Here is a 25,097-nt window from a genome sequence, read left to right on the forward strand (position 1 = left end):
CACTCTTCACCTCACAACCACAGTGGAAGCCTGAGGAACTCACCTATACATTAAAGTCTCCCCAGCAATCTGGACCTCGTCTCCAGCGTTGGCTGACCTCTCAATCTCAACGGCGCCGCCTGCAGTATATGTATGCAGAGGCTCCCCCGACATCCTCCGCTAAGAAGACTCCGACTTTGTAAGGCACCCCTGTGCCGAAGCCCCTGGACAATGGTAAGCTGGATAGACGGTGCCCCAATCACCCCCTAAATGTCAACTTAACTTGGATGTCGTTAGTCTCCCTCCTGCAACCTCCAGTGCAACACATGCAGCTTGTTTGCCAAAAGAAGAATTCCCAAAGAAAAAGCACAGGGCGCCCAACTGTGATTTTGCACCCTGCACCTGGCCGCTCTGGTGCCTTTGGCGGTGTCTGTCTGGTGCTGCCTTGTGCCCTCGCTCCCCCTTGTGCTGGTGCTAACCCTCGAAGCTTGGCCCCTGCATCCGATTTACATACCTGCAAGCACTGGGCCGAACTCAGATTTTAAACTCTGCACCCGGTCACCCCTGTGCCACCAGTGGTGCAGTTTTGGTACACATCTGGCCCTGGCTGACTCTTGGATCCGAAGACTGGGATTGTATGTGCATTACTTACCTATTTAATCGCAATACTGTTTTCCCTATAGGCTAACATAGAACTGTGCTGAAAATTTACTAAGAGTCGATTTTAACTTTTCAAAGTGAAAAGTATTTTTAATTAAAAACGTACTTACCTTATTGCGAAGATCTTGTCCCTAAAATAAAGTGCAACCAAATTATAATTTCCTAAAATTGGTCTAGATTTCCTTCTTGAGTCAAGTGCCCATTATTGTTCACTGTTGTGCAATAAATGTTTGCACTCCTATTTGTTAGGCCCTAGGCTGCTCGCCCACACTACCACTAATAGAGCATTTTGGGTTTTACATCGAGCCCTGTACACTTTAGGGAAACCCCTGGATTCTGTGCATACAGAGACAGCTTCATAGAATGATTTTGAGTCTCACTGTGCTGTTAAGCTGTCCCCTAATAGGAGCCATGGGAAACTGGTTGAAAGCAGGTTCTCTGTTGTGTTAGCATTAAACTGCCTCTCCACTGCCTGTTATGTTGACCCGACTCCACTCCACTCCACTCCACTCCACACTCCACATCTGCTACAATATGGTGCATAAGGAGAACTGCAGTAATTCCCCAGTGCCACACCTGGAAACTACTTAGATGAACAGAGACATGACTTGAAGATGCTTCAAATGGTGCACAGAGGATGGCAACAAACCATACAAGGAGGGGACCCTATAGTCTATCATGCGACTTACCCAATAGAAGAGAAACAGTCCATCATCCCAAGGGGAACCATAACTAAGAGATACTTGTGTGTTATATGACTGGAATTCATCTGGTAGCTGGTGATCACTTCAGACGACAGAACAGTGGTAAAAGTCAGATAAAGGATCAGTTCCCACCTCACGCTGGCAGCAGGGGTTACAGCAAGTACAAGTGGAGCGTCTCCTTTCTACTTTACTTCAATATGTATATATATATATATATATATATATATATATATATATATATATATTTATTTTTTTTCCGCAAAATTGAGACGCTGCACTCGGGAATTGTAAGTAATGAATGTTTATTCAGCAAACTCCTCCATAAGTCTGTCACACCGACGCGTTTCGGGCATGCGCCCTTTCTCACGGTAGGTGACATTACTCTTTCCACAGTTTTTAAGGCTATGCATTTTGACCTTCCCCCATAGAATTCTGGGATTGGTAGTTTTTTAAGGTAGCAACGGAAAACACCTTAAGTGACAGTGTTTAAATTATTTCAAAATGTTTACATGACACAAACACAATACTAAGGCAAACCAATTTGAAATTAGGAAAACCAAGGCAGATGAAGATCTTTCTTGGTTACATTTTCGGTATAGTACCAATTCGTATCCTAAGTTGTTTGGTAGTTATGCTTACAGTATGTGTTTCTGATTACTCAGCATGTATAAAATCACAGTTTGAAATTATAGGTATAGTACCTAGAAGTGTCCTTTGTGTTACTGAGTCTTAAACCTCTTTTACCCCCAGTTCTTTCATTGATATTTGTTCTGTTCATTGTACAGTTCCAGGAATATTTGTGTTTTTGTCCTCTTTCACAAATGTACAAAGAGTTCCTCATCCAAATTCATCCCCCTCGGGATCTTGCTTTTCATTCGGATGATATATTTGGATTCCAGTTGGCGTAGTTTGGATTTCCGATCTCCCAGTCTTTCATTTTCTTCTACTTGGTCTATGCCGTAGAAGTGCATTTTCATCCAATCTCCTTCTTGACATTCAAGCATGTGTTTGGCTGTGGCATAAGACATGTCTCTGTTTTTTACAGCCCTTATATGCTCGAGCATTCTCTTTTTCAAAGTGCAAACTGTACTCCCAATGTACATTTGTGTGAAATCACACTGTATTACATATACCACATATTGAGTAGTACATGTGATCTTCGACTTTATCACAATTTGTCGGCCTTCTGGATCTCTGACATTTTTTGTATTTTTGCCTATTTTGCACGCTTTGCAATGTCCACATTTGATGAAACCATTTTGTTGTGTTTTCAACCAATTCGATGATTTTGTGTCTTTACTTTCAAAGTGGCTGCGTACGAGCATGTTTTTTAATGATGGTACTTAGGCAAACCAATTTGAAATTAGGAAAACCAAGGCAGATGAAGATCTTTCTTGGTTACATTTTCGGTATAGTACCAATTTGTATCCTAAGTTGTTTGGTAGTTATGCTTACAGTATGTGTTTCGGATTACTCAGCATGTATAAAATCACAGTTTGAAATCCCATGGTCAAAAGCCTAGCCTCTTATGTCCAAGACACAGGAGACTTCCTACGAATATTATCAGGAATCTCTTGGGACCCTTCTTTCTTATTGGTAACAATAGATGTTGTGTCCCTATACACATCGATTGAACACAATATAGGATTGAATGCCTGCGCCTATTTTCTAAAACAAAAAAGCATATCTCAGTTGGAACACTCAGCAATGCTGCTAACCATGATTGACACTTGCTTGACCAACAACATCTTCCTTTTCAACCATGACATTTTCCAGCAATTGTGTGGATGTGCCATGGGCATCTCTTTCTCCCCAAATTATGCAAATTTGACAATGGGGTGGTGGGAGAAGGAGGTAGCATGGGGGCCAGAACATCAAGAGGAATTGGAAAAAATAATGCTCTGGTCACGTTATATAGATGACCTCTTTCTCATATGGAGGGGGACTAAAGCAGAATTCATGGACTACTTTTCAAAACTGAACAACAACCAAATGGGATTATCATTTACATGTAACACCAGCAAAAACAAAATTGACTATCTGGATATCACAGTGTACATCGAAAATGACCAAATAAATACGACTCTTTTCAGGAAAAGCACGGCAACCAACAGCATCTTACATGCCGATAGCTTTCATCCAAGGTCTGTAATAAACAATATTCCCTTTGGAGAATTTATGAGAATGAAAAGAAACTGCTCATCAGAAAAGGAAGCCAATAACCAAATCTCAAAATGTGCATAGAGATTGGAAGCAAGAGGTTATAAGAAAAGCATCTTAAAGAAAAACATGGATAAAATCAAGCAAAGATCAAGATCAGAAACTTTAATACAAAAAAGACAAACCATTTCAACCAAACACGATCCTCCAAGATTAATTTTGAGTTACAGCAAAGAGGCACACAAAATACGAGGATGTATACAAAAATACTGGCCATTATTACACCAAGACCCTGACTTGAAAAAAATATTGGGAAATGAGCCAAAGCTAACCTTCAGAAAAGTACCATCATTAAAAAACATGCTCGTACACAGCCACTTTGAAAGTAAAGACACAAAATCATCGAATTGGTTGAAAACACAACAAAATGGTTTCATCAAATGTGGACATTGCAAAGCGTGCAAAATAGGCAAAAATACAAAACATGTCAGAGATCCAGAAGGCCGACAAATTGTGATAAAGTCGAAGATCACATGTACTACTCAATATGTGGTATATGTAATACAGTGTGATTGCACACAAATGTACATTAGGAGTACAGTTTGCACTTTGAAAAAGAGAATGCTCGAGCATATAAGGGCTGTAAAAAACAGACATGTCTTATGCCACAGCCAAACACATGCTTGAATGTCAAGAAGGAGATTGGATGAAAATGCAATTCTACGGCATAGACCAAGTAGAAGAAAATGAAAGACTGGGAGATCGGAAATCCAAGCTACGCCAACTGGAATCCAAATATATCATCCGAATGAAAAGCAAGATCCCGAGGGGGATGAATTTGGATGAGGAACTCTCTGTACATTTGTGAAAGAGGACAAAAACACAAATATTCCTGGAACTGTACAATGAACAGAACAAATATCATTGAAAGAACTGGGGGTAAAAGAGGTTTAAGACTCAGTAACACAAAGGACACTTCTAGGTACTATACCTATAATTTCAAACTGTGATTTTATACATGCTGAGTAATCAGAAACACATACTGTAAGCATAACTACCAAACAACTTAGGATACAAATTGGTACTTTACCGAAAATGTAACCAAGAAAGATCTTCATCTGCCTTGGTTTTCCTAATTTCAAATTGGTTTGCCTTAGTATTGTGTTTATGTGTCATGTAAACATTTTGAAATAATTTAAACACTGTCACTTAAGGTGTTTTCCGTTGCTACCTTAAAAAACTACCAATCCCAGAATCCTATGGGGGAAGGTCAAAATGCATAGCCTTAAAAACTGTGGAAAGAGTAATGTCACCTACCGTGAGAAAGGGCGCATGCCCGAAACGCGTCGGTGTGACAAACTTATGGAGGAGTTTGCTGAATAAACATTCATTACTTACAATTCCCGAGTGCAGCGTCTCAATTTTGCGGAAAAAAGATTCCTGGACCTGTGGTTGGTCCCTCGCTTGCACCCGCTGCAGAGCGCTCCAGCTGTAACCACCTTTGCCTTGCCCATATATATAGATATATATATATATTTTCACCAATTTTTCTTTTTCACTTTCACGTCCTCAGGTTAGGGTGGACGATTAGAGAGTCCATACCGCCGGGGTTACACTAGTCCTGATGAATGCCTAGGTAAATAAAAACCACTTAACAGGCTGAAACATGTTGACTGATTAATACTCTGAATTAAACCAATTCATTACCTTTGGCTGTAAATTCAGACACATAAGACCAATTTTTAACTGTGTTGTAGGGATCTATCAATAAAAAATTTTTTGAGATACCCTTTAGACACTTTTTATTAATATTCTTCACTGCACGCCCTATCACACAACCAGCTCCGCAGTCTTCTGGCGTCGTAGCACACAGAGGAGGCACTCGGCCTCCGAGGTGGGGCCCTATGATGAAGCATGCCACTGACTAGGTCGGTGTGTGAGGGCTTTCCTATCCATCCAAATTGGGTTGGCATACTTGCTCTTTACATGGCTCCGTCTCTGTGGCTTTTGAGACACATGTAACCTCTCTTTTTTTGTGATGATTTATGGTATGCATATGGAAAGTTTATGGTTGACATGTTATGTGCCTCAAAGCCTTAATGAAAGAAAGAAATGAGGAATTAATCTTTGCAATTCTATTACAAAATGTCAGAATAAAACTGATAGACTGCCACAGTAAAACTGATAACTTGAGCTTCTGACATCACATGAAACACCTCAGTCTCCACTGCTCCCAGTGGGTACAATCGAGACACAAGTGCCAGATCGAGTTCTTAGACACAAGGTCACCTTAATTTGGAACAGAATTTATTTTACTGCCTTTTATTGCTCCTAGACTGAAATGAAATGCATTTTGGTTAGACATACAGAATACAAAACAAGAACTATACTTACTTTCCAAGCCCGATGAAGGGAAACACAGCGACATAATAAAACACACAGATCAGGAAGATCAGCCACAGAGACAGGGAAAAGTCTTTAACATCAGTAAGTTTTATCACTTCACCTGTAAATACACAGAAAAGTCAAACTTAATCCAAATAAAAAAGCGAAATAAATATTTTTAATTCATTCTATAGCACAAACTCGACCCAAAGGTATCCGAGCCCACCATTACACGAGCACCAGGTGCATTAGAGACAAACATATTTATGTTGTTGGGCACAGGGAGATTAAGTGATCTGCCCATAATCACCGGATGTTGAGCGTGCATGCTGAGAATCGAACCCGGTTCCCCAGTTTCGAGGTCGACCGCTCAAGCAGTTAGGACACATCCTTTCTTATTAACAGAAACAAATGTACATGTGTAGATAATGGTCTTAAACCACAGGCTCTTTCGCAGCAGTAACTGTAGGCTATGGTGAGCTAGGCTACAATCTAATATTCAGAATATTAGTATAAGGTCATGATAACTGGAACCTTTTACAGGCCCCAGGCTGAGCCCTCTGCACACCCAAAATATTATATGCAGGCAATGAACAAAATTGCATATGAAGGATTGTTGTTAGTAAACTTAATGACCCCATCGACTACTTAGCAGATAATATTTCTTAACTTATGTATATTGCATATTCACAAACCAATTATATAGCCTGGAAGAGAGGATGACCAGAAGAAACCAAGTGGAACAGTACAGGGACTGACTTGGGGTAAATCGCTGAATCGGGTGGTACCCATCAGAAACCAAGGGTTATGACCATACTGAACATGAGATACAATAGGCTCCACTTGAAGGCTCACCTTGGCTGCAAAACCGAGCCAGTGCAGAAAACTCAACAAGTGAAAACTTGTCAAACTGCCTAAAATAAGGTGTAGGCTTGGATGCCTATTTTCCATCACAGGAGCAGAGCAGGGCAAACCCACATTCAATGTATTGCAATATCAAACCTTAACCAAATGAAAGCTTTCAAAGCAAGTATGTACTGAGCAATGTCAAGGCAGGGGCATGGTCGACTGAGATGCATTACTGGGTTTGATCTCCAGGGTCCACACAACCTTTACTGGGAATGGGCAAATCTTAATCGCAAACGCTGGAGCCACAAACAGTCCAGAACACAATTTTGTCTGTGTTTATTTTTAGCCAGTTATCTCCACCTAACTAGATCAGATCTTTAATTCCACTCGTCCCCTAACACCACCATACATTACTGAAAGGAGGAAGACTTAACCACCTCATAGACATTTTTAAAAAAACATGAATGTCCTCTGTATCTCTTAAAAAGTGGATGGGATCAGAAGGAATCAAGAGACTTTCCATACATGCTAAATAGACTGGGGACTGTGAGATACCATGGAAGATACCACACTGCGCTTGGGTGCCAATACGAAGAGGTGGACAGGCTATTTGTGGAGTGAAATGGCATGTGAGCAGTTTGAGGAAAATGCAAAAGATATAAACCAGTTCAGAACTGGACCCCTCATACCTAAGCAGTGAAGCAAAACAGCAGTATATTATGTTCAACTCCGTCCAATATTACAGGCAATCTAACACTGATGTCTTCAATATCATTAGGAGACCTTCCATTGCTGCCACAAAGACCAATTACATTTTGCCTAGAACTAGCCTGAAAGGAGCTCAGAGGAAAGGAGATTCAAAAAACCCTAAGTTTGTTTATTTTATTATTTGTTGTGTACAGCAAGTGCTGGGGGTCACATCAGATAATTAAAAGCATGTAAGGATATAATCAGTTGTGATCAAGACTATTCAGTACATCAGACGGGGAAATAAAACTGCAGTGAAAGATAAAAATCTGAATTGTCAAGACACATTTAAGAAAATATGAAAGTGACAAAAGGGAGAATCGGGAGTGGGAACAAAATGGGAACATAATCATTGTATGAAAGTAGGGAGAGTAGTTCGGGCAAAAGGGTGCAAAGGTCTCAGAAAGAAAGAAAAGTAATAGAATTCTGGGGAGAAGCAAAATGTTTTAGAGGTAGATAATGTATGTAGGAAATTGGAAGAGGAGAGGAGAAGAGTTAGAAAGGTTGGTATGGGACACAGCATCATTTTCCAGAGGCTAAATAGATTAATGAAGTTTGCTGGTTGAGAAGGAATCGCTATAGATTTTAAGGAGAGGTATTTGATCAGTCTGAGGTCCTTGGGGAGGATGTTCCATAGTTTCGCTCAATGTACTTTCAGTGATCTGCCTTGAATCAGCAAAAGACACACAGATGATGGATGGAATGCAGAGCAAATCAAACATTAACCCCCCCAGTCAAGAGATCTGGGTTAAATCCATCGTTCTTTCGCTCACCAAGCCACCCCAGTTTAGACCAAGCCATATGCAAATCAGTCTTGACCCTGTCCCCAATGGGAACAGTCCAGCCCGAACTGCCAAGCCAGCCGCCCCCCGGACCGCAAACAAGCATCCTGAGACCGGTTTTGGAGCATCACTCCCCATGAGCCAGGCTAGCTTGAATCCAGTGGCAAAGTGAGCCCGGGACCAATGTCTGGGCATACCCAACGACTTGTTTCCGGTCCAGGGAGAACAATAATTTACGTAACAACAATCGCAGATCCTTTAACTCACGATGTTCCGCTGTCCACCTATTGTGAGAAAGATAAAGCCTACACATGGCCCCCCCACCCCAATCTTGAGCTTTACTTTAACAGAAGGAATAAAGAAGGCAAAGAATTTGACAATAACAGACTATTGTACCAGACTACATCATTGCAGTTAACCTATTCAATGTGTAATGTAACAAATCTATGTCACCTGTGGTTTCCTACTTCAATGCACGATGATGCGCTAAATGTAAATGAAATCATGTAATAGCACACTTTCAAATTAATCAAAAATAATCCAACTTGCCAGTGACAGCAAGTCAGCACTAGTGCCAAGGCTGTGATATTGTTATGGGCAAGGCTGATTCATCATCAATAAGGCCACGCCTTAAGGACACTCCCGACTGGTCATCCAATATCCTGCATGATCCAGACCCAGAGCCAAGTTTTTGGATCACTTTTAAGTACCTGTGTGAAAAGTAATATGTTTGACAAAAAGAGCATCTATGTTGAGAACAGGGGCCCCAACCAAAATAGACACAGGACACCCGCCCATGGCGGGTGCAGGAGGGTGAGACGTGGTAAGGTTGGACCCAGCCCTAAAGTCTATAGGCCCCCACAAGGTGCAGAAGAGACAGCAATAGAAGCATGGGTGGGAAGTCCAAAGAAGTGACAGGAAGAGACCATGCATTAGAGGAGCAGCAGGAGTTGAGACAGTCTTGGAGGTACAACACAAGGCCTTCCTCTGCCAGTGCAGGAGCTACGTCTCCATGAACTTGGCGCCCTGGCTGAAAGAGGGAAGCACATCTTTTGATGTAGGAAACAGAACACCTGCTGTTTCAGAAGGAAGAATAAGGCACTGAACAAATCCGGGATTTCCTTAGCTAAGATGCCTTATCTGCTGTCATGATCGAGGGAGAACCGTGGACAGACTGCGGACCTAAGAGGGAGGGCTAGATGGGGCAGATGGAAGTGGGAACTCACACAAGGTACTTGACAAGCTGCAGTGAGTGTTTGTGTGCTGCAGTAGAAGGCCCTAGATGAGACTGGCCTAAACGCCCCAGGTTTAATGGCTCACTGGTAGGCGGCAGGCCTCTGGTTCGCGTGGTGCTCCACCTTCAGCCCCCCTCCCCCCCCCCCCCCCAATTTTTTCTGAGGAGAAACTCTTGCTGGACAGTGCTGAAGGAGAAGCAGACACAAGAACATAATCACCAAAATTTGTGGTTGCACTGCACCTAGAGTGATGACCATGTAGAGACTACCATATTGAGACACCACAAAGAGATGAATGAGAAATTACTTTATAAAAGGTATTAGAGAGGACATGAGTACAGCACTCTGTGACCACAACACAAAGTGAACTCTATAAAGTAGGAACAGCAAGTATGTGAGAGAAGCCTCAATCTGCTAACCTGCAGAGACTAAAGATGGGAAAAGACTGCAACACCCAGGCACAGAATTATCAACAAAGCAAGCTTCACATATATGATAGGAGCGCGGTCACCAGGGGAAAGGAAGAAACAAGAGCCAGAACCAATGATAAAGAACACTCAAAAAGTGATTTGAGATTCCAGGTCCCAAGAACAGGAACAAGATAACTTAAATTGAATCTCTGGTGAGCTGACTTTCATAAAATCTCAGACCATGGTGGTAAAGTGGAAAATAAAGCTAACCAGTTGTCTGTGTAAGCAAAAGCACTCAAAGAGGCAGTCTAAAGATAAAAGACGGCTAACATTACATTTGGCAACTACGGTTGAGGATGCAGAGGACCATAGTAATGAGAAATAAATCTGCATTGTGGGCATCCAAGAGAGGACAGAGGGGCACTGAGATATTAGCCAAACACATCACAAAATCTCCTAGAAGCTCGCATCCTTTTTCTCAGTAAAGAAGACACATTGTGCTCCTGTGCCCAGTACAAAGCCAGAAGCACACCCACGAGCAATAATTACGAGGATTTCTAATTTCCGAGATAGAGAAGTCATTCGGCAGAGAGGAAGAACCTGTGGTCCCTTAGAGAAGGAGGGTGCAAAAGTATTTTTTTTCGTACTTCACACAGTAAATGCAGTGGAAGGAATGCATGTTCTAGGCAGTAAAAAATTAAGACTAAAAAATTGGAGATCAAGCATACAATGCAGTGCCTGGTGTGAATGTGCCATAGAATAGGGGAGAATATTGTACTTCCTGTTTCTTGATGATGCCTGGTAGTGAGTTTGAAGGATGGGACGGGCATCCAATGTCGGCACTGAGGTAAGTAGCAGAACCGTCATCTGGCACTTGACTGACTTCACACCAGGTGAAAACAGGACAATGGAAAACAGAGGAAAGTGATACAGGACACTAACAAAGGTTCCCATCCAAAGGCGCCATACTCAGAAGTAGATGAATCAGAAAGCACCTAGGGACAAGTGAGTGAACTAATATATAGATATTACAACACAAACGTTGAGAATGAGTGTAATGTGGAACAAGCCAAGAATTTAGTAAAAGGTAATACCTAAACTATTACAAGGTTAAGTAACAAAAGATACACAAGATAGAATAAACAAGGCCCCACCCCTTTTTCTAGTAGTTTTATACTTACCGCTGATGGAGCAAGGATTCGCACGTAAAGCGACTTGCTCTCATTCAGGAACCTCGCCTAACGTATAATCATATTAATCCAACTGTCCGTCATTTATTTAGCATTTCCCCCCCACACGCTGGTGTCCCCAAGAGGCTTGCCTGTGTGTCTTTTCATCCTCACAATGCTTGCACTAAGGAAATGGCTGCTTCGCAGAAATCCAGTCTGCGCATGCGTCGGTCATACCCATGTGATGTGACGCACTCGCATTTTGGAGGGATTGTGTTGCTCATGCGCACTGATGCAAAGATGGCCGCTTGTCTCTCACCACGCTCTCTGCTTGCTACCGCTGCTTTCGCCTATCTGTCTTTTCGCACTAAACTTTAATACTATTGCTGTTATAAATTAAGGGGTGTGTTTAAATCTATCACGGTATACAGTGTGATCATTTTTATGTATGATTCTAATTTGTTCTCGCTTACTTTTCATGTATCGCGTCTTTGGGGGGCCGGTAACACATGAGCTACGCCATGATGAAGCTCCTCTGAGAACTGTCATGTGACCTGAGAGAAACCTCTTTGCGCAGAAGCTAAAACAAGCCAGCTGGCTCCAGAAGCCCAATGCGCCTGGGAAGCATCTCCAGGAGACTAAATCTTACCTTGGACGAAGCAACACTGTTGCTGCCTGCTATGTACTGTATTGTCTTGCTGTATTCCTATGCATGGGAACGTGAACCCAAGGGGCGGGTAGGCAGAAATTATTATGTATGATGGGAACACTGAATTCTAGGAGGTAACAATGATCACATCACCTCTCCTGACCAATCGTAATGTGAGGAATTGTCACTTGCAACATTAGTGGGTGGTCTAAGGGTGCCCAAACAGTATAATTGCCCTAGTTTAGCTTAGGAAATTGTCCGACTTGTCCGAGTAGCAGACCTGTCACTGACCCTACGAACTCTATAGGTGCTCAATCTCAGAGTGCTGCGGAGCACTCTGTCCATACTTTCCACAATTTCCTAGGGGTGGAAATAGTCTTAAGTGCTGGCGAAGCACTTTGCTAGGGAAAATTCGAAAATCCAATCGGGGTTACTGGCGGATTACTTGCAGAGAGGGGTAACGCAGGCGTTGCATCCGAAGCTGTGGGTGTTGGTCGTACCTTGGGAAGCCCAGCCCTGACCCAAACCTGAGGGGTATCCTGTCCTGACTGTCCGTGAGCTGTACCTGCTCGCATTCTGGTATTCCATTCCTTGAGGGTCCTTGTCCCCGTCTTCCAAACTGACCCGTGGCCAGGGTTAGTCCTCATTCCTACTTAGGTAAATATCGAACAGTGGGTTTACGTCTTTTCTCTCTCTCTCTTTCTCTCTCCCTTTTCTTAATAAAGCACTCTTGCCTGTGATACTGCTTTATTGCTTTGTTAGCAACGTATATGCAAGAGTTTTATTAGAATTGTTCCACTTTCTCCCCTACCCATAGGTCATTATTAAAATTGTCATATTATAATAGTATGTTCCAATTTTCCCTTTTTTTCCCTTAGCAAGTTTGCAGTGAGTTTCAGTAAGAATAGAATAACTAGCCTAGTTAAATACTCATATTAGGCCCTGTTTTATGTCTCTTGCCCTAGTTTAAGTTTGCGGTGAATAGCCTATTGCTTATCAGTGTTCTCAACTTCCTCAAATGATACTTACCCTAATCCATAGTTACTTTATGGTATTGATTTTTACTCTAGATGTATTATTGTGTATTTGGCTTGTCCTTTTGGCATATTCATTCTGAAATCTTTTGATAAACGTTAAAAACTCATCAGGTGTCTGTGGTCATTTTCAAAAAAACGTGTGGATAAACGTACTTGATATATGTAAAGTTTTGTTCCCTTTTAGGAAACCTGTCACCTATCCACTGCTAGCTCCTGATCCATCAGGAGTAATGTGCCTGTGGTAAGTCAGGTACATGTATAGTAAGTGGTGTCAGAGGCACCCCCTGAATTACTCATAGTGGCGTGCAAGAAATCACCCGGTTCAAGCAAACTCAGTACTCGTTTTACTCGCGCCAGGGGCCCAGTGCGTGGGGAATAATTGGTAAAATCGTGACCCGGGTGACCTGCGCCCTCTATCAGTAATTTCCTGGTAGCAGAGCTATGGTTAGGACTAGTTAAGATAGGTAGATAGGATAGTGGATAAACCAACCGTGAAAAATAAATGTGCTGCTGATTTTTCTACTGTATTGGTTCAAATATTTTTGCATTATTATAAAGTTTTTGGTAAATGTATATGATTGTTGCATTGCTGCTATAAGTGTTACATGTCGTATTAACAAAGAACTGTTTGTAAGCGTTCAGTGTAGTCCGAATCCCCGGGGAAGTATATAGCTAACGGTGAGTAGAATCCGGTTAGCTGGAAAGGTCACTTGTTTAGAGTCATTAGTGTAGGGTTAGGAATACCTGGAAGCACTAATTAGGATCTTTTTGCATCTGTATAACTGATAGTCACGAGTCCTTTGTATAAAACTTCCCTTGTGATATCACCTAGTAAGGGTCACATGTGGGAGGAGTAATAGGGTCTCTGAGGCTTGACTGGTAAGTAACATAGTCCGCTGGTGAAATCCTGGCTCAGTAGATATCCCGGAAAGAAGTGGATGAGTCAGGAGAATAACGGGGTCTGTATTACTCGTGTGAGAGGGTAGGCAAGGAAGTCTATCCGGAGTGAATGAAAAGTAGACAGAAGTGGTTTACTTGTAGTGAAAGGAAATTTTTCTCTCTATTTAGGACACTCAGACACAGTGGCAATCGTTGTGTGTTGTTGACTAAGATTTGCATTCGCACTTTAGGAAAAGTTAAAAGTTTCCGTTACCTTGTGAAGGAGGGAGTCGGTCGGAAGACTGCTCTGACGTCACTCCGTGCCGCGCTGGTATTGGTCAAGACAGCGGGTGTGTAGTGAAGCTGAATTTGTAAGGGAGGGGTGAGTGCCGGAGCGTGAGACCTGGTCTCGCGAAAGGCCGCGCACCCATTGGACTAGAAATTTTGTATTCGCAGTGTTGATTGGTTTCTACAAAATAAAAGTCGCGCTAGCATTGGAAGTACAAAAGTAAACAAGATTAATCAGGCAGAGTTAGAAGTGAGCCTGGAAAGGCATATGTGGTATCCTGAGTTCTTACCTAACCCACAAAACTCAGGCTTCTAAAAGGAACAGATTATACGAGGTAGACCGCACATGATGTATGGAATAAAGAGAAAAATGTCATTTGCCGACAAGGTAAAGAATTTCTTCAAAACAGATAAGCCCATTAGAACGAGGGAGGGTGTGATCATTCCTCCGCCGAATACTCCTGCTTCCTTCATGATGTTTGAAAAGGGGTATCATACCTGTGTATGGCTAGAGAATTGGGCCAAGTATACTGCAGATGACGGAGTCCTAGCGTTTCCTATTGATGGTACGTTTAATGGTAGGATTCTGTTTAACTTGAGGACCCGCATGAATGAACTACATCCCAGACCCAGATTAACTCAGTACGAGGCTCTAGAAGAATGGGAAATTGAGGCTTTGGAGAGAGATAGACCCCGGATGGACAAGGGAGTGAGCAAGTGGTATCCAAGGGTCCATAGAGAAACCAAAGAGCAGAAAATGAAACATTGGAGACAAAGCATGATGGTGGAGGGTTTGTTTCCAATGATGGGGGTATTAGAACAAGGGAAAGGAAAAAGTAAAGAGAAAACCCATCACTTAATGCCTGTAGGGGACTCAGAAGATGAGCACCTAGAAGATTTGTTGATGAAAAACCCACCTCCCTATGTAGCAGAGTCCGAGCCTTTAAGTTCACCAAACCCGTTTGCCAAATATCCCAGATGTCGGAGGGATAGTGAGACAGATGGAACGGGTACGGATAGCAAGACCAGTGAAGGGGATGGGTTTTGCAGACCTAAATCCACGGTCCCGAATTATCAGCCGTTTGGAGAAGGCCCACCTCGATTGATTACTCCGACTGCCCCAAGTATTTACCCTCCCTTGGTACCCCAAGTATTGCATGACAAATCCGTAGAAAGGGCTTTGCGAGAACAAGAGAAGGAAGCCCTGGTTAGACAGCGAGATGATTTGGTCCGGACCATAGCCCAGATACATCCTCATCCAGATTCCCTGACTATCCCAGTAACTATTGGACCCGCCATTCCTCTTTATAGGGATAACCTGGCTAGTCCTCGTCCTCCCGTCATGACCCCAAACATGCCAACTCCCAGCATTCCTCCCCCGAGAAAAGAAGTGCTCATAGATGATGACCAAGAAAGTGAGTGCGAATCAGTGGTCCTGATGGATATGCCCATTAGGGAACCTAGAACTAGCATGTCGGGGGCAAGAAGTCAGAGTAGGGCAAAAGAGGTTCTGATTGAAAGTACGTCTGGGGTTAGGAGTGCCACGGTGGTGTCCCCAGAAGAATTAGACAGATGGACCAAAGAATTAGAGAAAGAGACCACTCCCCAACCCAAACCATTAGAAATCTATAAGCTAAGAATAGAAATAGAAGAGATGATGGCTGGAAATGTAGGATTAGACCGTTTAAACTCCTTCAGCGAAGAAGAGTTACTGTTCATCAGTAAAAACCTTACCAGAAACGCTAGATTGCTCCATGAGAGACTGATGGACACAGCCACGGAAATGGGAATAGATGTCAGTCGCTCCAAAATCCTTCAGAAACCTTACAGAGTAGATTTTTCGGACAAAGACTTAGAAAGCTTGAATGTGGGAGGAAAACAGATCCAGATAAAAGAATTATTAAAACTCTTACAGAAATGGGGGGGATGTAGGGAAATGGAGAACCCGGTGGGCAAAGAAAAAGGAAGACAGCAGGGCAAAATCCCAGGCTTCAGAATATGTGCTAAAAGAAGTACCTCCCGCAGAAAAATTGTGTCCCATGAGAGAGGTCCCGGGGGGAAAGTATGTCCATGTCCCTTGGTCCCGACAGGATATTGTGTCATTTACTAATGACTTCCCGAAATTACGAGAGAAACCAGTTGACTGGTACAGACAGGTTGAACGCTTCATAAAAGTTCAAAAATGCCTATTGAAAGACCTGGATGGGTTTTTCGACATTGTGGTCCCTGTAGATTTGTGGACCGACTGCAAAATTGAAATTGATTGGCCTAGTGAGGAATATGCGAGAGACGAAAAGACTGGAGCTCCCGCACCTGAAGTAATGAGGAAGTATGAGCAAGTCATACAATACCTCAAGAAAAAGGTACCTGCAAAGGAAACCGATTGGACCCGGATAGATAGAACTACCCAAGAGCGAGATGAAACTGTCCATTCCTTCTATGAAAGGTTACTGCAAGTATTCAAAACTTACAGTGGTATCGATAATGTAGACATGAAGGACATGACCCATTTCAGCTACAGATTTGTACTAGGATTAAGGGCTGAAATATCCCAATGGATTCGAGATAATAAAATAAGTTGGCAGGGGAAGCCCATAGATGATGTCCTGAAATACGCAAAATACTGCGAAGATGAAATCGAGAATAAAAAGAAGGCCCTCAAGGAGAAGGTTATGTGGGCCCAGGTGAAATTGGCTGAACAACAAGAAAAACAGTTAAGTAAATTAAATTCCAATAATAATGCTCAGAATGCCACTGCTGGGGGAGGAGGGAAGCCTCGGGCAAAAATGAGTCGGGAAGAGGCTATGAAGAAGTTCCCCTGCCACGGGTGCGGCCAGTTAGGGCATTGGAGAGACGAGTGTCCACACCTGCAGGCCGGTAATGCCCCTATAAATGGTTTAAATCCACAGGTGCAGAAAGAGGGGACAAGAAAGAACCAGCAACAGGTAAAGCTACCTCCAGTACCTCGCGCTCCTAGACAGAATTATAAGAATCAGGGCCAGCAGAATGAAAGGGCGGAGATATGGGAAGGAGAGAATGGAAGCAATGCAGCGATTCCACAGTACCTATTAAATGATTCTTTCCTCTGTGATGAACAAGATTGACGGGGCCTGAGGGGGGAGGACAAGGAGTGCGTACTTGGCGCCTCCTTACCGGTAGACCAGACTGGACCATACATTGAAGGAAAGGTTGAAGGAAAAGACGTCACCTTTCTGTTGGACACTGGTGCTACCCGGTCCACTGTGAGAACAGTGGATGTTCCTAACCTACCCCTCTCGGGAGAAGCAATCCAAGTAGTGGGCGTCTCAAATCAAATAATAAGTACTCCAGTAACTGAGCCTATGGAAATCTCCATAGGAAACTTTAAAGAAATGCACAGATTTGTGGTCTGTGACTCTAGTCCTGTGAACCTATTAGGACGCGATTTGTTGTGCAAAATGAATTGCACCATCTTTTGCTCACCAAAAGGTGTCGAAATTCAGACCCCCGATGAAGATGGTTTGTACAAACTAATGTTAGTAAGGCCTGACGCTGACATTAAAACCTTGTCAGTTGAAGACTTGCCTGAAGAGCTCCAGTTAAGAGTGGTACCAGAAGTGTGGGATTTCACGGGAAAAGATGTAGGCTTAATGGCAAACGTGGACCCAGTTAAAATCGCAATAAAAGCAAATGCAGTATACCCCAAAACAAGGCAGTACAAAATGAGTGCAGAAGTAAAAGCAGGAGTCGCAATTGAAATTACCAGGTTGCTTGAAGCAGAAATCATAGAAGAAGTAATGAGCAGTCCCTGCAATTCACCCATCATTGGGATTAAAAAGCCTAGTGGAAAGTACCGAGTAGTGCAGGACCTGCGCAAGGTAAACCAAATTGTTGTACCTTGCTGTCCCATTGTGCCCAACCCTGCAGTGATCCTATATCAGATTCCTTGGAATGCGGAATGGTTCACTGTCATTGACTTGTGTCATGCATTCTTTTCCATCCCATTGCATCCGGAAAGCAAGTTTCTTTTTAGTTTTGAATTGGACAGCCATATCTATGTCTGGAATCGCGTCCCTCAAGGGTACACTGAAAGTCCATCGATTTTCAACCAGATACTAAAGAAATGCCTTGAATCTCTAGTCCTGCCAAGAGAGTGTTTTGGTGCAGTACATAGATGACCTTTTAGTGGCATCTAAAACTCAAACTGACTGTGTCACTGACACCATCACCTTGCTAAATCACCTAGGAAAAGGAGGACATAAAGTTTCCCCTGACAAATTACAGTTTTGCAAGAATTCGGTAAAATATCTGGGGCACCAGATAGAGAAAGGGATCCGAAAAGTCACCACAGAAAGGATCAAAATAATTAAAGCAATGGACCTACCCCGAACTCAGAAAGAAGTGAGAATGTTTTTAGGAGTTGTGGGGTACTGCAGGCAATGGATTGTGGGATTCGCAACTCTAGCTAAGCCTTTGATAAAAATGACCAAGAAAGGAGTGGAAGACCCAGTCAGTTGGGACAGTGAAAGCATGAACGCGTGGGTGACACTGAGAAATTGTCTATGTACCGCTCCTGCATTAGGTATGCCGGATTACTCCAAGCGTTTTGAACTGTTCTGTGACACCAGAGAAAATTGTGCGCTCTCGGTCCTGACCCAGGAGCATGGGCTGGTCAGACGTCCTGTAGCCTATTTCTCAGCCACTCTAGATCCAGTGGCTGCTGGATTGCCCGGATGCTTGAAAGCAGTAGCTGCTACTTGCGTCAGTCTAGAACAGAGTGAGAATATTGTCATGGGACATCCTGTCACTGTGTATGTTCCACATTCTGTTGTAATTTTACTGACCAGAACCAAGACTCAGTACCTCACGCCTAGTCGGCTGACTAAGTATGAGAGAATTCTGATTGGTGCTGAGAATGTAACCATTTCTCGGTGCAATGTCTTAAACCCAGCAACTCTATTACCTGTTCCTCTGGAAAAAGACGACGAGGATGAAACGGAACATAACTGCATTGATCTGACAGAATTCAGCACTAAGCCCCGTCCTGACACTCGAGAAGTAGCATTGCTTGATGGGGATCTTACTGTGTTTGTTGACGGCTCATGTTTAAGACATGAGAGTGGAGGTCTGTGTGCTGCCTATGCTGTAGTCACACTGACCAACACCATAGAAGCCTCTTACCTATGCGAGGTGAAATCTGCACAGGTAGCAGAGCTCATCGCATTGACAAGAGCCTGTAGGAGAGGAAAAAACAAAAGAATAACTGTTTATACTGACAGTCAGTACTGTTACGGGGTTGTTCATGACTTCGGCCAGCTATGGTACAAAGAGAATTCATGACTTCCTCAGGTACCCCTATCAGAAACGGAAAGGTGGTACAAGAATTACTGAAAGCTATTCAATTGCCCAAAGAATTGGCTGTGGTCAAGTGTGCGGCTCACAGATCCGGAAATGATGATGTGACAGCCGGGAATAGGTACGCTGACCAAATCGCACAGTTTTGTGCCCGATACCAAATGTCCCTCCAAATTGGGTTATGGGGTGGACACAGCTGCCAACTGATGTTGTTTGATAATGTGTCAACGTGGGATGAGTTGAAAGACCTACAACAGTTAACAGACAGGGAAGAAAAAGGCAGGTGGAGTGAGAATGAATGCAGAGTGAGGAATGACGGTGTGGTGGTAAACAAAACTGGAGTGCCTGTGCTGCCCGACAGCCTGATAGATCCCATGGTCAGGATGATACATGAACCTACACATATGGGAAGGGACGCCATGTGCTGTGTGTTTGACAAAGTGTTCTACAATTCAAGGTTTAGGAACCAGGCGGAAAGGTTTTGCCAGAGGTGCCTAGTGTGTCAGCAATTCAATGCAGGAAAGAGGACTGTAGTAGAGCAAAGTACCATCGGAAAGGCAGTAGGTCCTTTTGTTAGGATGCAGGCGGACTTTATAACCATGCCAAAATGCAAGGGATATAGGTATGTCCTGGTCATAGTGTGCCTATTTTCCCGGTGGGTGGAGGCTTACCCAGCAAAGAAAAATGATGCCTTGACTGTAGCGAAATTATTGCTCAGGGAATTGATACCTAGGTTCGGCATTCCTGAGACGATTGAAACAGACCAAGGTGGGCATTTTGCCAACGATGTCCTAGAAGAGCTCTGTAAGGCCTTTAAGATGAAGCAAAGACTGCACTGTGCCTACCATCCCGAGGCGTCAGGGGTGGTTGAACAGATAAATGGCACGATAAAGTCCAGGTTGGCGAAGATGTGTGATTCTACCAAAATGAACTGGACAGAAGCTTTGCCCCTTGTGCTGATGAGTCTGAGAAGTATTCCAAATCGAAAAACAGGCTTGAGCCCCCATGAGGTACTAATGGGGAGAGTGATGCGACAAGCATGGGTACCTGGACACAAACTGCTAAGCATTACTGATGATTTGGTGCTAGAATACTGCAAGCAACTGGGTGACCAAGTGCGTTCTATCTCCCACCAGATTGGAGAGACAGCTGACGACTGGCCCAAGACTCCAGCGCATAAGCTTCAACCAGGTGATTGGGTGGTGTTAAAGAAATACACCCGGAAGAGTTGCCTTGGACCAAAGTGGGGAAAGCCAAGACAAGTGATCCTTGTCACCACTACTGCTGTAAAGTGTGCTGGTATGCCGAAGTGGATCCATGCCAGCCACACTAAGCGGGTGACCGGAGAAAACGCGACTGAAGCTGAAGGCAGCCCTGCTGAGGAGACTCCTGAAGAGTCCGGATCTCGCTGACATCGAACTGCCGAGCACAAGTCGAGACGTTGAGTGGTACCCTGCCGACGACCCGGTTCATGATCCAATACGAACCAGGAAATATTCCTACCTAGACAGTGAGTGGGATAGTCCAGGTGAGACAGAACTAGAGGACGAAGGTCAGGTCAACGAGAATCACATCACACCTGATCAGGAATTAGGCCAAGTAGGGACAGATCAAGACATCGACACTCCTCCCGAGACTCCGGAGTCTGGAAAGGGACAGATAGAGGTCAAAGTAGATGTTCATGCGGAAGAAAATGAAGGGAACGAGGTGCATGAATCAGAGCAGATAGAAATAGACGAAGTTGTTCAGGATCCAGAATCCAGTTCACCTGAGAACAAAGAAAACATACAAAACGAACCTGAACAGGGCAAGTTTGAGGACCAGGCAGAAGAAATAGATGAAAGACCTGGAACTAGTCAGACAGGAAGGGAAATAGACTCTGTCAAACGCAAAGAAAAAATAAAAAGAGTGCACGAGGAAGGCCAAGTGTCCTCGACCACTGAAAGTCACAGAAGCAAAAGTACACCCAGGTACGTCAAAAGGCTAAGACTCCGAATAAAAACAGTCGAGGAAAAACTGAAAGACCGTAAGAGGGCTGAGAGTGAAAGAAAAGCAGCCCGAGGCAAGTCTCTGAGAAAGAGCGACAGAGTGAAGAAACAGAACAGACTGTATCGGAGCCCCGAATGGACATACCTGGTGCTGGAAGAAATTGATGAGCCCAATCGCAGTGGCAAAAGTGACGAAGAGTCCATCACTGATCGGAGTTCGGACGAAGACCCTCCTTGAGACAAAACAGAGCGAAGCTTTGGTGAAAAGAAACAAAGAGGGGTTGCAAAAGCCACCTGTAAGATAAAATGTCTGATTCAAACGTAGCTGGAAGGTCCAGATTTGGGTGTTGTAAAACTTGCTGTAAGATATGCTTATGCAGTGTAGCTATGCTAATAGTGATGTGGATAGGATTAACAGTCTTTATACCTCTTATGATAAGTAAAGATCCTAACCTGTCCCCTACTGAGCCTGAAATATTAGAGACAGACGTTGCACAGACTGCAGAGACACCACGAAGCTTAGAACGACGTGACAACCAAGTTAGTCTGAGACACACACGACCGAATTTAGAAGCATCAGATGAGGGTGGACTACACTTTCACAAGATGAGAAACCGGACACATCTAAATGTATTTGCTAACTTGCTAGTGCATTATGTAGAAGCTATGGAAATAGAAGACTGTTATGTCTGCATGAAGCTACCCACGTCTGTAGCTGAAGGTGTGACATATCACCACTTACCCCTAACCTACGGAATTTCCTGCAGTATATTAGCTAGTTTGTTTTATAGAAGCACTTTGCAGTACTACTATTCAAATGCTGACGTAGTATTTTCTGAACTTCCTATTAGAGGACACCTGAACCTCGTACACGTTAAAAGTGAGGTAACCCGTTACATGGGAGAATACTTCCTGACTATAGGTGACATAGACTTAGATGAAGCACGACAAGAGAATCTGACCTGTTCCTTGCAAGAGCAGGAAAAGATGTTTATAAAAATGGCAGACAGAAGGAGGGAAAAGTTTCAGAAAAAGGCAAATAATGAAAAGGATAGAGTCCCTAGATGGGCCGAGCACATGGACAACACCTCACAAGGCGAAGCTAATCCTGCTTTGTTGCTGGATTTTGAACGGAAGGGAAAACTTTGTCTCCATATAGAAAGGACAGAATATTATAACAATGTATTCATTGGTTCCAGCGAGTGTGAACATAATTATAAGGTAATTGGAGGTTGGGGTTTCAAAAATGGGTCAGAACCTGTGTTTCCCGGAATATATTATATATGTGGGAACAAGGCTTACTTTAAATTGCCGGATCACTGGTATGGAAGCTGCTACTTTGGCATTGTTTTCCCGAAAATATACCATGTGAATAATGCAGCTGGAAGCAATGATGAAGATACTAATGGCTTAGTGCGTAGTAAACGTGAGAGTGTAGGAGAAATCATAGGTGATATATTCAGTGCACTGATACCTGGAATGGGGGTAGTTCTGAACACACACAGAATTTGCAAACTGTCTACAGTAGTGGATCGGTTATCTACTGACACTGCTGCTGGATTCCTGCTGGTCAATACTGAAATGGTTGCGATCAGATCAATGGTTTTGCAGAATCGACTTGCTCTTGACACCTTATTGGCAAAAGAGGGCGGAGTCTGTAGAATGCTGAAGGCGCAACATTGTTGCACCTACATACCTGATAAAAGTATCGAACTTAAAAGATACGTGAGAAATATAACTAATTTAGAAAAAGAGCTCAAACCATTAGAGGTTGACAGTGCCTGGACGAGACTGACTGGAGGTCTCTCCTCAATAGGTAGTTGGTTTTCTAACTTAGGTAAAAATCTTCTGTGGAAAATACTGATGCCAATAATCGGAATAGGTGTGTTTGTTCTGATCATATTCATCTGCTGTAAATGCCAAAAATGTAAAAAGAAGTACACAGTAAATAAGAGAGGGGTGAAAAGAAACATTGATGAGTTAGAATTAGAAGAACCAAGGAATCAAATATACAAAAAGGTAAAGAATCACCACTCTCATAGAGAAGCCGAGAGAAAACTAAATAATAAATTTGTCGAGATTGAGATGCATGATATGGAAGAATGAAAGTTGGCATCTGTTTCCTTTGTAGTGATGATAGTAAATATCATCAAAGAGGGGATTGATGGAGCAAGGATTCGCACGTAAAGCGACTTGCTCTCATTCAGGAACCTCGCCTAACGTATAATCATATTAATCCAACTGTCCGTCATTTATTTAGCATTTCCCCCCACACGCGGGTGTCCCCAAGAGGCTTGACTGTGTGTCTTTTCATCCTCACAATGCTTGCACTAAGGAAATGGCTGCTTCGCAGAAATCCAGTCTGCGCATGCGTCGGTCATACCCATGTGATGTGACGCACTCGCATTTTGGAGGGATTGTGTTGCTCATGCGCACTGATGCAAAGATGGCCGCTTGTCTCTCACCACGCTCTCTGCTTGCTACCGCTGCTTTCGCCTATCTGTCTTTTCGCACTAAACTTTAATACTATTGCTGTTATAAATTAAGGGGTGTGTTTAAATCTATCACGGTATACAGTGTGATCATTTTTATGTATGATTCTAATTTGTTCTCGCTTACTTTTCATGTATCGCGTCTTTGGGGGGCCGGTAACACATGAGCTACGCCATGATGAAGCTCCTCTGAGAACTGTCATGTGACCTGAGAGAAACCTCTTTGCGCAGAAGCTAAAACAAGCCAGCTGGCTCCAGAAGCCCAATGCGCCTGGGAAGCATCTCCAGGAGACTAAATCTTACCTTGGACGAAGCAACACTGTTGCTGCCTGCTATGTACTGTATTGTCTTGCTGTATTCCTATGCATGGGAACGTGAACCCAAGGGGCGGGTAGGCAGAAATTATTATGTATGATGGGAACACTGAATTCTAGGAGGTAACAATGATCACATCACCTCTCCTGACCAATCGTAATGTGAGGAATTGTCACTTGCAACATTAGTGGGTGGTCTAAGGGTGCCCAAACAGTATAATTGCCCTAGTTTAGCTTAGGAAATTGTCCGACTTGTCCGAGTAGCAGACCTGTCACTGACCCTACGAACTCTATAGGTGCTCAATCTCAGAGTGCTGCGGAGCACTCTGTCCATACTTTCCACAATTTCCTAGGGGTGGAAATAGTCTTAAGTGCTGGCGAAGCACTTTGCTGGGGAAAATTCGAAAATCCAATCGGGGTAACTGGCGGATTACTTGCAGAGAGGGGTAACGCAGGCGTTGCATCCGAAGCTGTGGGTGTTGGTCGTACCTTGGGAAGCCCAGCCCTGACCCAAACCTGAGGGGTATCCTGTCCTGACTGTCCGTGAGCTGTACCTGCTCGCATTCTGGTATTCCATTCCTTGAGGGTCCTTGTCCCCGTCTTCCAAACTGACCCGTGGCCAGGGTTAGTCCTCATTCCTACTTCGGTAAATATCGAACAGTGGGTTTACGTCTTTTCTCTCTCTCTCTTTCTCTCTCCCTTTTCTTAATAAAGCACTCTTGCCTGTGATACTGCTTTATTGCTTTGTTAGCAACGTATATGCAAGAGTTTTATTAGAATTGTTCCACTTTCTCCCCTACCCATAGGTCATTATTAAAATTGTCATATTATAATAGTATGTTCCAATTTTCCCTTTTTTTCCCTTAGCAAGTTTGCAGTGAGTTTCAGTAAGAATAGAATAACTAGCCTAGTTAAATACTCATATTAGGCCCTGTTTTATGTCTCTTGCCCTAGTTTAAGTTTGCGGTGAATAGCCTATTGCTTATCAGTGTTCTCAACTTCCTCAAATGATACTTACCCTAATCCATAGTTACTT

At 43.3% G+C, this 25,097-nt stretch overlaps 1 protein-coding gene across 2 annotated transcripts in view; it reads right to left on the reverse strand.

Moving 5' to 3' along the window:
* The window catches only part of MFSD1 (major facilitator superfamily domain containing 1), a 144,144-nt gene that overhangs the window by 55,156 nt on the left and 63,891 nt on the right, over positions 1-25,097 (reverse strand). For both annotated transcript variants that reach the window (XM_086944219.1, XM_086944220.1), the window contains exon 9: positions 5,898-6,009. In XM_086944219.1, the coding sequence (XP_086800345.1) occupies positions 5,898-6,009 (112 nt within the window). The remainder of the gene's footprint in view (positions 1-5,897; positions 6,010-25,097) is intronic.

The sequence above is a fragment of the Lissotriton vulgaris genome, chromosome 11 (genome assembly GCF_964263255.1).
Source record: "Lissotriton vulgaris chromosome 11, aLisVul1.2, whole genome shotgun sequence".
In the NCBI taxonomy this organism is placed as follows: domain Eukaryota; kingdom Metazoa; phylum Chordata; class Amphibia; order Caudata; family Salamandridae; genus Lissotriton; species Lissotriton vulgaris.